This window comes from Bactrocera neohumeralis, chromosome 4 (genome assembly GCF_024586455.1).
Source record: "Bactrocera neohumeralis isolate Rockhampton chromosome 4, APGP_CSIRO_Bneo_wtdbg2-racon-allhic-juicebox.fasta_v2, whole genome shotgun sequence".
NCBI lineage: Eukaryota > Metazoa > Arthropoda > Insecta > Diptera > Tephritidae > Bactrocera > Bactrocera neohumeralis.
In genome coordinates this window covers 23734371-23751875 of record NC_065921.1, presented here as the reverse complement: position 1 = coordinate 23751875, position 17505 = coordinate 23734371, and the positions used below count along the sequence as shown (strand labels likewise).

General features: G+C 36.7%; 5 protein-coding genes across 10 annotated transcripts in view; 2 read left to right on the top strand and 3 right to left on the bottom strand.

The window, feature by feature from the left end:
- Window positions 1-4290, bottom strand: part of LOC126757500 (PDZ domain-containing protein GIPC3-like) — a 70889-nt gene extending 66599 nt beyond the window's left edge. Inside the window, exon 1 of one of the 2 annotated variants that reach the window (XM_050471452.1) lies at window positions 3284-4290. The gene's annotated coding sequence lies outside the window, so the exon portion shown is untranslated. The remainder of the gene's footprint in view (window positions 1-3283) is intronic. The other variant, XM_050471447.1, reaches the window with a different exon arrangement.
- Window positions 4291-4610: 320 nt separating this feature from the next.
- On the top strand, window positions 4611-7367 carry LOC126757506 (uncharacterized). Its single transcript, XM_050471475.1, has 4 exons — window positions 4611-5081; window positions 5141-5728; window positions 5791-6372; window positions 6444-7367. The coding sequence occupies exons 1-4, from the start codon at window positions 4698-4700 to the stop codon at window positions 6741-6743; spliced, it is 1854 nt and encodes a 617-aa protein (XP_050327432.1). The 5' UTR covers window positions 4611-4697; the 3' UTR covers window positions 6744-7367.
- LOC126757511 (ras-related GTP-binding protein C) lies at window positions 6987-9508 on the bottom strand. Its single transcript, XM_050471485.1, has 5 exons — window positions 9284-9508; window positions 8741-9205; window positions 8243-8461; window positions 8022-8164; window positions 6987-7945 (listed from the first exon to the last, which is right to left on the bottom strand). The coding sequence occupies exons 1-5, from the start codon at window positions 9284-9286 to the stop codon at window positions 7633-7635; spliced, it is 1143 nt and encodes a 380-aa protein (XP_050327442.1). The 5' UTR covers window positions 9287-9508; the 3' UTR covers window positions 6987-7632.
- A 98-nt stretch (window positions 9509-9606) lies between these two features.
- On the top strand, window positions 9607-10353 carry LOC126757521 (28S ribosomal protein S17, mitochondrial). The gene is made up of 2 exons (XM_050471502.1): window positions 9607-9851; window positions 9911-10353. The coding sequence occupies exons 1-2, from the start codon at window positions 9744-9746 to the stop codon at window positions 10268-10270; spliced, it is 468 nt and encodes a 155-aa protein (XP_050327459.1). The 5' UTR covers window positions 9607-9743; the 3' UTR covers window positions 10271-10353.
- Window positions 10354-10687: 334 nt separating this feature from the next.
- LOC126757499 (uncharacterized) overlaps window positions 10688-17505 on the bottom strand; it is a 42818-nt gene continuing 36000 nt past the window's right edge. For all 5 annotated transcript variants that reach the window (XM_050471441.1, XM_050471443.1, XM_050471442.1 and 2 more), the window contains 6 exons: window positions 16816-17461; window positions 16514-16755; window positions 15153-16431; window positions 12991-13586; window positions 12712-12922; window positions 10688-11380 (listed from right to left, as the gene is read on the bottom strand). In XM_050471441.1, the coding sequence (XP_050327398.1) occupies window positions 11300-11380; window positions 12712-12922; window positions 12991-13586; window positions 15153-16431; window positions 16514-16755; window positions 16816-17461 (3055 nt within the window). In that variant the 3' untranslated portion in view covers window positions 10688-11299. The remainder of the gene's footprint in view (window positions 11381-12711; window positions 12923-12990; window positions 13587-15152; window positions 16432-16513; window positions 16756-16815; window positions 17462-17505) is intronic.

Here is a 17505-nt window from a genome sequence, read left to right as displayed (position 1 = left end):
TAAAGCTGCAGCAACCAAATTCGTCTAACGCAAATATTATAGGAGCTTCTACCGACAGCATGAAAACAATCTCCATATAACGGTACGATAAATCAATAACTAAAGACATCAGAGACATTAAATTTTACCAGCTAGATAGTATGAGAGAGTTTAAAGGAACCGGGGTCAAAATGGAAACCAAAGCCTTATATACCTGAAGTTACTTCCCTGGCTTTACTTCCTCCCTTGTCAAAGATACTCGTACTATTATTTTTCAACTGGGATATTATTATGGTTCAACTGGATGGCTTTCAAATCGGAATGACATTATTAGCATAAATATAGCCGAAAAATACATTCAGTAAATCTTTTTCGATTATTTTTGGAGCTACTGTGCAAAGGTATACTAATTACTAACAGTGTTCAGCTCACTTTCAGTCACAACGTCCGCCCGTCCGTCCGTGTTAAAATTAGGTTGAAATTCATGGTAATATCTCGCATTTACATGAGGGCTATTTCGGTTTAGAAAGATATTAAGCATTGACAGCGTGCGTCTATGGCCCAATTATTGTGAGCGCAGGTTGTAGTTGACTAAAAAAAAATTTATATACACACATTCACATACATGTGTGTATATTTTATTGTTGTTGTTGAGTATCTTTCATTCAGACAGTGGCTGAAAATTTATATCTACAAATGTATGTACTTATGTATGTATGTATATTTTAACACGTGCAAGCGATAAATTTTATATGAAAAGCAGAAAAATAGACAAAGAGTTGGACACAAGAGGCGGTAAAAGCTACCACTTTGTTTTCATGTCGGTTTTTTTGTGTGTGTTTTAGCGAAAAGAAAAAGTAGCGGCAAATCTATTTGTGCTCTGTCGGTTTTTATTGTTTGATGGAAGTATCACATACAGAAAAGCAAAATGTATTGTACAAATTCTAGTTAATTGAGTATCCACCACTGTTAGCACTTTCGGTTAGCGTGCAAGAAAGTGTGTAAGATACAATAATTTTCTGCGTATTCAGATTTTACGGCAGTTTATAGAGATTAGAGGCTGTTCCCGTTAGGTGGAGTTTATATCTACATGTGTACATATGTATGTATGTATGTATGTATGTGTATAAGCTCATGTAGAAATTATGAAAATATATGCTTATTAGTTGTATATTTTGCAAAGTAGTTAACGCCTTTCTCTCCAGGTATTGTAATTCAGCAAAAAATATTATAGAATGTGCCTATATACCTATGTAGAAGGGTAGGTAAGTAGTTACATATACATACGAGTATACAGTTGAACTTTTCTAACTCGAATCACCATAATCCACAAAAAAACTTTGAGTTAGAAAGACTTACAGTTATAGAAGGAAATGTGTATGAAATTTAACTTCTATTGCCAATTCAAGAGTACGAATTATGGAGAACTTCGAGTTATGGAATTTGGATTTTTTCTGAATTTTGATAGAAACTTTATATGAAAAGACCACTTTTGCTTTAAATACGTTCCAATATTACTCATTTATCTTTCCAATACTACTCATTATGTACTATAATAGCTTTCCGTTTATCATTCGTATTGTTTCATATTCCAAATTTATTAAAGAAAGGTCGAAATTGAGTATTTATAACCGAAAAAGCAACCAAAACAAGAGGAAAAAATATCAACCATTCCCGCGACCGTCGGTTCTACGTAAGCGGAATGGCAGCATGCCTTCAAATTACTTTGGGAATGTTTTCCGCCTTCCGCAACAAAACCAACAAAATATCAACAACAACATTTTTAGCAAAAGAGTATTCATAATATTAAAACTATTTTTTTTAATAAAATTTTTATTTATAACGGTATTTAATTGTTGAAAACATATGACAATCATTTGTGACAAGATTTAAAAAAAAAAAATTAAATAAATTTGATAAATTATATTAACCATAAACTTAAAAAACATAATTTTCACATTGACTGATATCAACACACTCCCTAATTAAAAAACCGAAGCTCAATGCCTGAAGGCATCCTTCACTGCTTTTAGCCCAAGTATGAAAAATTAGTCTCAATTAGAAGTTTTCGTCCAGCTGATGTTTATTCTCATAATTTAGATACACATACATACATACATATGTACATATTATACATAATATATATGTATTATGTATGTGCTACATAATTATTGACCCACCCAAAAAAAAAACTGTAGAAAATGCTTACCTACAATGACAAATATGTGTATGTGTACATTTTTCATTCATATCTAGAAAAAAAACCATCTTACCAAAATATTGAAATTCCCCAATTATCCCTAAAATGGAATTAAAGCTACTTTTTTTCTTTTTGAAACATAATCACTGAACCGGCAATGCCATATACATACATACATATGTACAAACATAGTTTTATACACAGCTGACCACCGCGGTCGATACTTCTGCGAACAGTGAGTCATGCCTTGAACTACAACGGGAAGAGGTAATGCGAAAACTTTGCCATTTTTAGGAAAAATCAATGTGGAAAGACAAAGAATAAACTCGTGCTCTTTTAAACAATAAAAATGACTGACGCATTGAACCGCATCTAACAACTGCTAGCTAGGAATAAATAACGAAAGCAATGTCTTACTACTTATAGAATAACACCAAAAATTTGCAAAAAGTTGCAAGGACACGGGTGAGGCACCCAATATGTAGAAATGTATGTAAGAACACCCTTGACTGTCATCAAAGGAAACATCCCTTACGGTCACAACGTGTTGATAATTCGTATGTTCTTAGATACTACTGTTGCCGGGCGTTACACAATCACCAATAGCTTTATACGTACATGTATTTCTTGAATGTTGCAGAAATTTCAACAAAAAGCTGACAAATCATACATATGGATGTATGTATGTAGTATGTATATCTATAGACCGAAATAAAAGAAAATAGAGATATGCTTTATGTCGTTTAAAGGATATTATTAAACAAATGTTTAGTTTATCAATAGGCTTTCCCTGCAACTCGTCAATTATCTATATATGTATGTATGTATGTATGTGTAATTCTATTGATTAAATGCAAGATTAGTTTCTTTCCCAGCTAAAATAAAACTTAATTACTTATGAATATTTTCACTGAATGGTAATTATTAGAAATATACTACAAAGGAATGTATGTACATCATTGTTTTTACAATATAGTGAGAGAAATGTGCTTTGTTTGTGCAAGAGAAAGCCAATCAGGAAAAGGAAATGCCAACACACATATGTATGTATATACAAAATGATAAACTACGGAAGATGGCGTAGGTAATGAAAAGTTGACTTACCGCAGGTCAAGTTGAAAAGCTCAAAAATCCAAGCTGATTTCAGTCCAATTGGAAACGTAATAAATGTAAATCTTTTTAGTTTCGCACTTGAACAAACAATGCTTTAAACTATCAGTAATAGTGCGTTTTGCGTATTTTTGAGATTCACTATATGAATTTACCACAAATTTATGCACTTGCCGTTTATAATCTGTACAAGCTTTTGCGCGTATGCAATATGTAAGTACGTATACGTATGTATGTGCGTATGTATCAAATATGTCTGCCGGTTTGCAGGCGATTAGCGGATTTTATGTGCATCAGCAGCAATACACGCTCAAACACGTTGTGGGGTATTACGAACAAACGGCACTTCGAATACGTGCAGTACATATGAATTCAACCTTTATTATGTACACATAAAAAAAGTATGTATGCATATATGTACATATACCAATAATTAGATGCACAATTCCAGCTGCAGAGTCTGGATAGAATACAATCGGCTGGACGACAGGTTTTCTTCAACACAATCATGCACTTTGTACACTTTATTACCTATGGAGTATTTTTATGCAATGCTTCGACTTTTTTCCCCAACAGCTCCGTACCGTAACTTTTCAGTCAGATATTTTTATATTAGTTAAATTCACTTAATTTATTTCTGTAAATTTTTTTTTCACATAACTTGTGAAAAAAACATAAACCACACAGACACACTCTATAATGAACACTTGAAAAGCACTGCAAAATTTGATACAGAAATGAAAATGCGCCCACGGACCAGTTAAACTTTCGCTCGACTCGCTCCAACTTCGCTCTGAAAGCAACTAAATAAATTGACGTATCCAGTTTGCCACCACTTTTCACAGACTTTTATTTGCTTACACGTTTTTTGCTGAACTTTTATCACAGTTTATCACAGTCGTTTTGTTTTGTTTTTGTGAAAGTGCAACGCATTGTTGTTGGATGGAGTATTGGAGCACATACGTTCTCTCATTGGAGCCGCTGATACGGAAATTCGCCGAAAGGAAATGTCAAAATGATTGGGAAAAATTGTGCGAATGAAATAGTTAGATTTGTTTATACAATTGTTACAAACAGCTGAGTATCAACTGTCTTGCCACATTGAAAAGTTTCTGATGTTTGTTTTGCTTCAATAATAATTGCCATAAAATCAAGTAAAAATTGTATTTTCCCAAGTTATCGTATAATTAGCTAAAAGTCAATAATAATATTTTAATGTATTTAGTAATATATAATGTTTTCATCACTCGTCCTGTACGAAAATTATTAGCTAATAATGGAATGTTGGCAATCATTGTTTGAAACACAAAACTAATTTGTACAAATTTTTAGACTTGTCAGAAATTACTCAAATCGTTTGTAGAATAATATTGGTCTAAGTTTTGTTTGCTCCAACAAATTTGTTATTATGGATAACTCAAAAACCGCTCAACAAGCATTCTGGATTGAATTCATAAAATTGTATAAATCGAAACCAGTGCTTTGGAAGTATGGAAGTGAAGTGTACAAAGATCGGATAGGAAAGAAGCATGCTTATTTGGATTTAGTGGAGAAAATGCGTGAAATTGAACCAAACCCTGATGTTGATATGGTGAAGAAGAAAATCAACAGTTTTCGCGCGTGCTATAGGCGCTTATGTTTTAATGCCCAGGAACAAATTAAGATTGGTGAACAGCCGGAGACTAGATGGGTGTATTTCAAACATTTCAAGTTTTTAAATGAAATCTACGATACTGAAGAGCAGGATTCAGACCAAAACAATGACGAGGAGAACGAAGATGACGTTGTTGAAGTAAATATATCTCTGATAACAAACATGTCTCTATATAAATATGATATGCTTTTTTGCAGTATATGCCGCATAAAAGCAGCAAAAGTCGCAGTTTTCAGACGGATTCTACCAGCTCCACAAGATCGCTAAACGTTTCACTGGATGAAACGCTTGATCAATCAAAGCATATAAATGAAACAAGTTTTAATATGACTCTGAATACTAAGGAAAACCAAAAGTTTTGGATCGAATTTATTAAACTATATAAATCAAAACCCGAACTATGGAAAGTTAACAGTGCAGTGTATAAAGATCGTAAGGCGAAGAAATATGCTTACATAGAACTAGTTGAAAAGTTGCGTGAAGTTCATCCTAATCCTACAGCTGATATGGTCAGAAAAAAAATTAATATTCTACGGACGTCTTATAGAAAGGAATTGCATAAAATGAAACGAGCCATAAGATTGGGCAGAAAGCCTGTTAATAATTGGTTATATTTTGACCATTTTTCCTTTCTAAATGAGTCTAAAGATCCCCTAGAGGAAACTGATACTTCGAACGAAGCTGATGAAGATAAAGATGATTATGGCCCGCTTGATAATACCGCTGATCATATGGAAAACACTGATTTCGATGCCATCGATGAAGAAATAAACGAAGTTGTGGGAGTAAGTCTGTTAGTTTGCAAAATAATTAATTTGTATATTAAAATAGTACATTTCTCCAATAGTTTAGTCCATCGAAGAACTCCTCAAAGATAGAAAATAATTCGCAACCATCTAGCCCAGCAATACCGATGCATGAAAAACTACCTGTGTCACATGAAATAAATCAACTCAGTGCAGAGGCTGATGTAGCAAGTTTAAACCTAACGAAAAGGCAAAAATTCTGGATAGAATTCATTAAGCTATACAAGTCAAAGCCAGAACTATGGAAATGTGACAGCGAGTTTTATAAAGATGCTAGAGCCAAGCGGTCTGCTTATTTAAAGTTGGTGAAGAAAATGCGTGAGATTTATCCAAATGCTGATGTTGGTATGGTTAAAAGAAAACTCGACACACTCTGCTCTATCTATAGAAAATTAATGAGTAAAATGCAGAAAGGACAGCGTTTAGTTGGGAAAGCGGCTGATCAATTGATCTACTTTAATTATCTCTCGTTTTTAAACGAACAAAATGATCCACTGGACGATAATGAGGATGACTGGAATCATTGCGAGTTTAAAAAATATAGTTCAATCGAAGATAATACGTCAGATAAAAATTTACAAGACGATGATTTTGTTGCTGATGAGCATGATCTAGTTGTGCAGGTAAGTAAGACACACTTTTTGCTTAATTATGACAATTGTAAGTTTGTTTATTTTTATGAAACAATATCTAGTTTCTGACAACTAAAGAGAGTACAAAACGCCAATATTCGCCTTCTCCTTCATCGAACCACAACGCAAGTGCACATAATGAAGCTGCAGACATGCCATTTAAGAAATTTAAAGAATATAACGATGAAGCTGATATTTTAGGTATAAGTTGGGCATACCAATACCGTAGTTTAAGTCAAACGCAAAAAATTTTTGCTAAAAAGGCCATTGATGATATATTGTTTGAAGCGCGCCTAGAGACATTACAACGCCATTCGGTTAAGATCAATGAGCGCGGTTGTGATCGCTGTAAACACACGTAATAAGTAAGTATATTACAGTTATTTTTTTGTAGAAGTCCAAGCATTTACTGTTTTTTACATTTCTATAATGCTCATAAGAAGTTACATTTATTATTTCTTAAAAGATGAAACAAATAATATGTAATCACCCTGTTATTGTTATGCAATTGAACAAAATATCAATCGTAAACGTAAGAAAAGTAAGTTAAGCCAAGAGCAGTTCAGTTAAAAAATTGCGATATTTGCAAAATGAAATAATGGAAGTACGTTTGAGTTTATTCCTTTTATATAAAGTATTTTTGCAACTAAAGTTTTTTATTTTTATTTTTCAATGAATAACAAAAGTAAGACAGCCACAAATTTCACTTAATTTGCCGCATTTTTCATATGTGCTGTACAATAATTTTAAGCTAGTATAAAAGTGTGAACATTTCAACTTATTGCATTTATCAATTTGTGTGTTTTTTTTTGTTTGCACTGGTAACGGTGATTTGAAGCTGTTTAAATATGATATATATGTATATATATTTTTTTACTTATTTTGAAAAGCGGTTCGACTCATAATATTTAGTTTGAAATTAATTGTTGCAAAGTTAAGCAATAAAATAATATTAATTAGAATAAAGGCACAATAACATACAAAAACAGTGATTTGAAAAAGAAAATATTGTAAAGCTGTACTTATATGACAAAATGTATAGATAATAAGTGCGCCGTAACGTTTGTAAGATACACATATGCACGTTATAAAAAATATTTTCGTGACATGTTGCGGTTTAAATCGCATATAATTGCCTAACACAAAATGTAAACAACTTGTACACTGTTTTGCCCTGCTTACTATGGTTGTTCGTTAAATCATCTTGAATACATATACATTCGTTTATAAAAAACGCGTTATAAGAACAAATTAATTCAAATGATTCTCATTAACGCGTGCAACAAGCTCATCCTCATCCTCGTCCACAACATCATCCTCTGGTTCAATTTGTTCGTCTAATGTCTCGAGTTTTTGGCTTTTCATTCGCAATTCAAAAACTTCGCTGATAGCTTTGCGGAAGCATAGAAAGTTATAGTCGATAACACCTTGTCGATTGAAATTCTCCTCTCGTAATATGCATACTAGCGCAAGAAATTTGTTCACTTCTCGCAAATACAAAATCGTATTGTTGTTCAGCTTAATGAGACTAGAGCTTTCATGGTCGAAGGCCGTTTCCTCCGAGCTGCAAATTAAATGCGGCGATGTTATACATTAATTCAATACTTTCAAAGTATTTTTTCTTTTTTTTTATTATTTACCTATAAATGCTCGAGAGATCGATGACCACATCGATCATGTCACAACAAAGTTCATAGCTTTGCATATCTACAGGCGAACAATCGGTGGCGATGTAGATCTTTGAAACTACATCAAAAAGGAACGCTTTCTCGATACCCGAATGCTTCAGTAAAGTAAGAAAAAAATAATATATATTAAAACTGTTAAATTTACTAAGCTAATAAAAATATAGTTTAATTACCGATATAAAAATATTAAGCAGGTTCTCCAATGTTGGCAATTGTGGTATTAATTTTTGCACTACTTTGGAGAAAGCTTCGAATATCGAATGATCATATATGGAAGTTAAATGAAAACTCAAATGTATCTGGTTAAGTCCGGCATCGCTAAGATCGTCAGAGGCGCGCTGATGTATGTCTCGCTGTGATTCCATTTTCGAGTCGTCACTAATACCATCAACCTATTGCAGAAATACAAAAAGAAATAATTAAAAGATTTAGGGCTGCGATGCAACAATAAACTTTGGTATGCATATAATACGCAATTGCAATAAAATACCATAAATTACTGAAGGGTTAACTTTTAAAACCCATAAACACATGTTACACATGTTTATACGTTTCCATGTTTTTATATTATTTACTCTGAACAACTGGCAGTTTCTCACAAATTATACTGATAACACAATGACAACACCCACTACCCACACACGTTCAACTTTTAAGCATTTTTTACATACCTTGTGTATGAAGACTTCGAACTTTATGCGTGGATTTACTTTATATGCTTTTATAACGGTATTCTTAAATTTTGTCAATGCCTCATTGTAATCATCCTTCGCATCGATTACGAATACCAAAGCACCGCAACCGCCGAATATCATATCGGAATCGAATGTGGGATCTATGAAGTCGATTTGTCCGGGAAAGTCCCAAATCTGAAACTGCACGAAGCTGGAATTGTTAATGTCATCCTTAACAATTTTGCTTGTTGACTCAAGGAACAGTGTTTCGTTCGGTGACATTTTGTGGAAGACAACTTTTTGTATAGAACTTTTGCCCGAACGTCGCAAGCCCATAAGTAGTATGCGTGGTTTAGATTCGCCACCGCCCATACCAGGCTCATCCAAGCCATCCTGATCAAATGAACCGTAACCAAAGTCTTTTGGAAACGTGTCCACATGATACTCGTCGTCCTCGTAGCTCTTTGTTAGAGAAAATAAAAACGATAAATATTCGCATTTATTTGGCTTCAACTATTACAAAGCTTTTATTTCACTTACCATGACTTCGTTTCTTTGCTGTTTGCGTTTTCCTACAAAACGCTCTACCGCTTTAAGTGCATTCAATAGCTGATTAATTTAATATATTTATTGCTTGCACTTTAATATGAAATGAGATTACGTTTGTTTATTTTCATACGCAATTTGTATTTGGATGCTTTTTTGTGCAATTTTTAGATGCTTAAACAAAAACCACTGCATTTAAATCACCAGAACAGCTGACACTTCGAAATGTCAAGAATGACGTTTTGCTATTTTTTTTTATCCAATTAACTTCATCTCTAAACAGAAACAACTTTTCAATTGGAACTCGCGGCTGACAGTTGTTTGGTACCCGAACAGCTGTTTTCATTTGACATTTTTGATAACATGTGTTAGTGAAAAGAGTTTCGTTCATTGTTTTGTTAAACTTTATTAGAAAGTTCCGAAATCAAATTTTTATAATTGCATTTACGAAAAAATGGCTTCACGTGGTGCGATATTATTAGGACAGTGCATGCCATGCATTAAGAAAAATGCGTCCAAGATACGTATACGACAAATGGAGTTGGATAAGAACCTGAATATGGTAAGTACCATGACGTTTTATGCAGAAGGAAAATTAAAAACATTTTGTTTCTTTTGTAGTATTTCAAAAAGGATGAATACTTCTTTGCTCATGATCCCGAAAAAGTGTGTAAAACGGGCGATATTGTGCTGATACGAGAATTGCCACAACGTTTGACTCGCTTAATTTCGCATACAGTGGAGAAAATTGTTTATCCATTGGGTGACATAACAGATCCAATAACCGGCAAAAAAGTTGTGGTGGGCAAATACCGCGATGAAATTGAAGAAGCAAACCGTTTGTATGGTAAATCAGAGAAAGCGTTCGACTATGATAAAGCACCGCCGCGTGGACGTCTGGAGGGTACCAGAGATTTTACACATGGCGAAACGTATATTAAATACCATGAAGATGGCAAGGATCAGCCATTCGCTGTGTAGTATAAAGTTTTCTTTTTAGTTAAAATTTAATAATTATTCTCTATACAAAACGTACAATAAAACTGTTTGTGTTGAAAAATAAATGTGGTTTGTGTGCAATTTGTGAAGTGTAAAAAAATTATTTGGAATATAAAGTTTGTGCACTCGACATATATACTCGATGTGAATTTGTTGTTTCGGAAGTCCAAATTTCGTAGCCCTAGTAGGATTAATTTTTCCAGTAAATTTTTATGAAAAGAATTGCAAATGGGAAAAATATTTTTTGTGTTATACTAAACTAAGGATAACAATTTTTAAGGCTAACTTAGAATAAAGCAAAACTGCAGTGTAAAGAAAACAATAAAAAAGTGAAAGCTTTGGAGTAAAAACAGTCCGAAAAGCGAGTGTTTTTCAATATTGCAAATAAAATAGAAATAATAGAAACAAAGTGATACTTATTTTATTGATTAAAAAAATACAGTATTGTTGTTGACAAGACAAATCTTGGACTTGAATTATATATATATAATAGCTATTATCTAAATATAGTACATCTCACCTGGACCTCTCGAATACCATATAAAATGTCATAATTCTATATGTTAAGTTTTTATTTAAATATTTATTTTTTAATTAATTTAGCTGTGGATAAAATATTGTTTCAGCAGCTTTTTAAGATGCTGTGTTTTGTCTTTATATTGTTACATAAGCCTTTTTTATATACATTACAATTCGATTTATTATCATTTTTCTAACATTTTATATATAATATATATGTATATACGAGTATGTAAAGTAATTCTAAACTAAGTATGTATTTAATGTTATATTTTTTTTTAATTTACCCCAAACACTTGGCCAATAATTAAATTTTAATTATACATATTTGTTCATTTTCAAATCGAATATTCATGTACTTATATGTATATGTAAGTGTATGTATGTAGAATTTACGAGTAGGTTTTGTTGGTAGTTGGCTTTCTCAATTTGCTCAATTTGCTGTTGTTCTGCATATGTATGTATTTGTTCAGGAATTACCTTCTTCTATCACTAATCACAATCTCTTACGATGCTAAAGTTGTACTGCAGTAAAGTGTTTGCTTCGTGTGCTGTCTCCTGGCAAATATTTTGCTGAAAAAAATAACAGTAAATATTAATAAAAATATGAAAGTCCATTAACTTTGGTTGCACGGAAGCTGTAAGAATTTAACAGCTTCAGAAATCAAGAGGTTATTATACAATAACTTTTTGTTGTTGTAACGGATACCTAATCCCCATTAGGATGGTAAGGATTAGATAAGTAGTCATCGACGTCATCCAACGGTAGGCCTAGGAAATGAGTTCTTTTGACGGGGTCGGACCAAAGGGAGAAGGGTGCTGGGCATGCAAAGAGGTGGCCAGTGTCATGGGGGAACTCATTGCACGCTGGATATACATATATTAGATATGTTAGAGTCTATTGTGCATAAGTAGGAGTTTGACCTGCTACATTATCAAGAACGAAGTTTTTCGCGGCAACTCGAGCTCTTCGCCTGCAATGGGTGGTGGTTTGACTTCAAGTAAGCCATTCACTGTGAGGGAATGTTAACGGCTCCACTGTGAATGGCGGTCAGTGCTTGTCGGAAGTTATTTGCGTCCAAAGTCTGGTCGGCGTATTGTTTGATGTCGTCGATGTAGTTAAGGAAAGGACAATTCCCACAACAGGCGGTTCTACGCGCCGGAATTGACCCGGATTTTATCCGGCCAATGGCTGTAATTTTGGAGATCTACCGTTTAGATCGGTAAGTCATACAAGAACTTAATTTTTATCGGTTAGGTTGTATGGTTAGTATGCTATAGTTGCCCGATCTAAAAATACATTCAGAGATTGTACCGTTGATTTGGAGAAAAATGCATGCCAAATTGTGAGAAGATATTTCATCAAATAAAAAAAGTCCTTCACACAAGGACTTGATTTTGAGCGAGTTTGTATGACTACTATATGCTATAGTGGTTCGATCGGACAATGATCTATGCAAAAGTTCAGGAAGATATCTCGTTAAATAAAAAGGTTTTCCATACACAAAAATTTGAGTTGGATCGGTTGCTTTTGTTGTAGCGGTAGAATTCTGCCGAGTTGGCAGTTCTTGGCCGGCAAAATTCCGGGTGCGTTCCGGTTACGTAGATCCGACTGTCGTGAGAACGATGAGGGATCGGTCAGTTTGTATGGCAGCTATATGCTATAGCGATCAAATATGGGCGGTTCCGGTACCTTCATGGGGAGGAAGGTACGGGTACACAATTTCAGAATGAGAATTCAAAAACTGGGGAACTAGTTTGCGAATATACAAACAAACGGACGGAGAGATAGAAGCACATGGCTAGATCGGCTCAGCTCGTCACGCTGATAATTTTTTTTTTATATTTTACAGTCTCCGAAGTTTTCTTCTCGGTTTTACAAAGTAACTCCGTAGCAAACTTACGTTTTTCGAATCCGCCGTCGTTGCGCGTAACGCCAAACTTCGGATGAAGTAACCACGACTTGGTATATTAAAGTATATAACCGATACATTTGATTGACGTTGTACGATATTTGCGCTAAGTTGATGCGCAGATGATTGTAATAGATGAGCGCCCTGATGTCTAGTCAGCTCGCGGTTGCTACAAATGGTCCATAATAGTGGCACGGAAGAGCTGTAAAACAAAATGATAAAAAAAATACATTATTACTTTCAATTTCATTTCCCCCTCTCTAAGCTCACCTCAATTGCAGTTGTATGCTTGATTCCTTGAAAAACCGCGATAACGGTATAATATAGGTCATATTCAGCGATTTGCCACTATGTGGACAGTGATGCTCCATGCCAAATGTCTCATTATTTGTCTCAGCTATTAAACAGCTATCGATTTGCCAACAATCTATTTGCGCTGCCGCTGCTGCCGCTGCTGCTGCTACTGCTGTTCTTTGCAGTTCAGCGGATGTTGCACTACCTGTTGGTGCACTTATTGCGTCATCTGCGGTCTTTACATCAATATCGAGACGTTCATCGGAACTGGATGTGTCTTTTGAGGAGTCCGAAAGATCTGAACGTTGTTCGCTGGAAACTTCTACGACTTGTGTTTTCTTGTCCGTTCCAATAAAAGTGGCGTTGGCAGAAAGTATGGGTGTGGCCAGTGAACGTGGTTGTGTGTCTGGATCTGTGTCGGTATCGGCGCTGTCTGCATTTGATTCGGATAATGGTAAATTTTCATTGCTTAGTTGTTTTTCTGGTACCGCTAGGTCCTCTTTCACACGTGTGATGCCTGCTAGGGTGTCTTGAATTACCGGCAATTGATTGGTTTCCTCGAAGCAAAATGACTGGAGTGTATAGATATAGAAGAAATAAAAAATTTAACTCAATACACGAATTTTGTTGGATTTAGTTATTGCTCTCATCCAACACCTACGAATGCCTTTAGATCCGCTTGGAGCTAATCAGCGAAGAGTGGGTCCAAATATTGGTTTCTTTTAGTTACTCTTGGATCAAAGAGATAGAGGTGTTATCAAAAAAAAAACTCGGGGATTTTTTTTGGAAGATAAGGATAAGAGTCATCTGGCACTGTGCAAACATTGATGCACTAAGAACTACTGGCCTGTTAGTATTCAATAGGTCACCAGCAAGTTAAAAGCCTTTCGATGTACTCATCCTTACCTTAAGAACATTATATACGGATGGCTCGAAAATGGACGATGGAATTGGTGCGGGAATACACTGACCAGAGTTAGGCATAAGGCAACTTGGCAGTTGCCGGGCCACTGCAGTATATTTCAGCCTGAGGTCTTTGCTATTCCGAAAGCCGCGGAGCTGGCCTCTAATACACCTGCAGGCAAATCCAGAGTCAACATCTACGTAGACAGCCAAGCAGCAATCAAGGCAGAAACCTTGTATCGCATAATGGCCCGAAGTGGAAAGGATTGTCAGAAGTAAGCAACTTCAGTTCTATTGGGTGCCAGGCCACAAAGGCATCGAGGGCAATGAAATAGTGGATGAAATTGCCCAGAATGGTGTGCGACTAACATCCGAAAACGTGATCAGCATTGGGAAACCCATGCATTGTCAAGCCCGATTCAAATTCCAAAATTCCTATTGGCACGCGATAGAAGAGACTGTAAGAACATGATGGGAATACTAACTGGTCACTGTCTGGTGGCGACACATCCGCAGGATGGGGCTGACAGATCGAGAAGACTTCAGGAAATGTCTGGAGCAAGGCACCAGAGAAACAATGGAGCATCTCTTGTGTACTTGTCCCGCATTGGCAAGACTACGCTTAAGCCTCTGGGGTCCTCACTATATGATACACTGGAGGGGGTATCGTTTGTGAGGCCGCAGAGTCTGTTGAAATTCGCGTCAAGCGCAGGCATCCTAAAGGAGGACTACTCCTCTTGGACTTAGCAAGTGAACCCCATCTCATGGTGCTTTGCGATACCAAACTTAACTTAACTTTAAGATTAATCTAACCTAACCTAACTGGAAATCTTTAACAGTGTTTGATGTTCCACTACTGGAACAAATAAAGGGCATCATATCACCCTATATAACTTTTTTCCACAATGGTGAACAGACTTCAGGCTTTTACTCACCATTTAAGGTTAAGCTATCCATTAACATACACAGAATTTATTGCATTAAAAGGGCAGAGAACTCGTGATCTAAACTCATGTAATTTATCTATCTGTGGACCGAAATGGTCAATTTCGAAATCTTTATCTACAGTTTAACGTTAATCACGAGCTCATGAAATGTATCTCAAACTTTTTAACAGGATCTAGTTTTTGATTACACCATTTATGTGAGTTTTGAAGTTTTCGCTGGACCATTAAAAATGTTAGTCCAATATTTATATTTATTAAAAAATTCGAAAGCTTAACGAAACCACCCACCTGACAGTTGGATACCTCGTCATTGGTTGGCTTCTGTATGCATTGTGGTGGCGCACCGAACATCTCCACTTGCACAAATTTACATTGTACGCGACCGACACTACGCTGCGAAGTTGAGCGGCGCCCCAGCACTGATTCGCGTCCCAGCCCAAAATCGAAGCCAAACAAGGCGGTTATCGGGTTATCCACCGACTCACTATTGTTGTTCAAGCTCTGTAAGTCCAATAGATCCGTGCTATCCACTTTATTCTCCAATACAGCTTGGCTCTTATTCGAATAGACATAGTGCCCTTCTAGCGAGTAATTACCCGTGTTGCCTTCAATAGTCACCTTGTTGGTTGTAAGTGGCAAAAGAGCCGACGGCGGCGAAACCGCTTTGTAGACATTGCGCGAACGATGACTATACGCTGGAGCAGTGGTATCGGGCACATTGTTGTTAGCATTCAGGTTCGTATTCTTTAGGTTGTCGCTGTGGTTGACATCGTTTTTGCCATTCACATTGCTGCTCGATGTGCTGACAATTGCGCCGATGGCGTCAGCAATAGCTTCACTATTTTCTGAGAGTGTTTCCTCGCGTGAAGTGATCGGACGCGCAGCCGACTCTCTGATAGCCGTCGCCTTCTTTGTCAAATGTTGTGCGTCGATATCGATGGAATTGTTATCGAAATCGTGTGTTAATGACACATTATCGGCGGCCACTTTCTCCGAAGACGTCTCATTAGCACCCAGCGTTCCCGGACGTTTTTGTTGCAATGTTAGATTTGCGCTATTTTCGGTTTGTATGCTACTTGTGGCACGTGTATTTTGGAAGGACGCTATTACTTTGGGCACAACTTGTGCCTGCGGCCACTTGGACTTGTTTTTACTGTTGATAGTCTTGTTGAGGCGTAGCAGCGGTGCCGTTGTCGTCACCTTAAACGTATCCTTACGTGGATGTAGTGGCTGTAGGCTTACAAGTGGTTTTTCCATAACAACCGTTAGTTCATCGTTACGTCCGTTTTGTGAGTATGGATCACCGCTCTCATCATAGATTATTTCGCCACGCGGACGTGTATAGTTTCGATAAGCCGGCGGTCGCGAGGTGCCCCCATGCTGTACGGATTTATTACGATTGAGCATGTTGTGCACCTGTACAATGTAACCTTCCTGTTCATTTATGAAAACTGAGTCATGGCCCAGCAGATGGCCATTGCTGTGGAACTGCAGACGATCCAGTTGCTTGTAGTTGTAACGCTGTTTGTTGTGCTCGACGAAATAGAGTGTGGAGACGGCTGCCAGACTTTAGATGGAGAAAAAAAAGAAAATGTGAGATTTGAAGTTTTCCTCTTTTTAGGTTGCGACATCCCATCCGTTCAACTTACCAGGCTGCCATAACGATTACTAATAAGAATATAACAATCTGCAGCGACTTGTTCGAACAGATTTCATAGCCGCCGCGTGGACCACAGCTTTTCGCCAAACGGTATTGTTTGCTGCGCTGCTCAAATTCGTTCTGTCTGATCAGACGATTATTTCGCTCCAAATCTTCAATGCGCGTCTCCAGCGAACCTGTGACTTTGCACAGTTCTTTTACCGCACCAATATTTTCCATTAAAATGCGATCCTACGTTAAAAAAAAACTTTATGTACCGTTAAAATCAAGTATAATATTAATAACTCTTACCTTATTGACGAGCAGAAAGTTCTCGATGACATTGCCATTCGGCAGCACGATACTGCCAGCCTCTTGCACCGCATCTGGTATAACTTCGCGTACCTCCTGCGCAATCACGCCCGTATCCACGATCTCTTCGCTGTCGCTTTCACATGAACGCTTCAGACCCGAGTGTACGGCGAACTCGGGCGCGTAACGATAGCGTACAATACGTATTTTCTGTAAGTTGCGCAGTTGCACCGATGTGTCCAACTCACCGATTTCATGCTTAGCGCGACTATCACTGGGCTGCACTATATGACCGGACACCTTCAAATTGCCATGCACAACCAAACTCTCATCCGGTCGATCTGTATTGATGCCCACACGTCCGGCATGGAAAATCGAATCCTGTGTGATGCCGCGTTGCCAGCAAAGATCGACATCGGACTCAAATTGACCCGGATTAGAGGCGCGCACAATAATACGTTCACTACCTTGACTGATGATTGGAAAGTTGCCCGAGATGGTATGGACATGCAGGCCCACTACTAATTGGAAGTAACGCTGCTCTGGATTGGGACGCCCTTTCTTGCGCATGTTGTTGTTGGTAGTTTCTGAGAAATGTAAACGACCGACTGTGACTTTGCTGACAATGTGACTCTGCAAATCGATACTGAAAGAGAAGCTTAGTTGAAATTCTTACGCTATTGGCGAAGC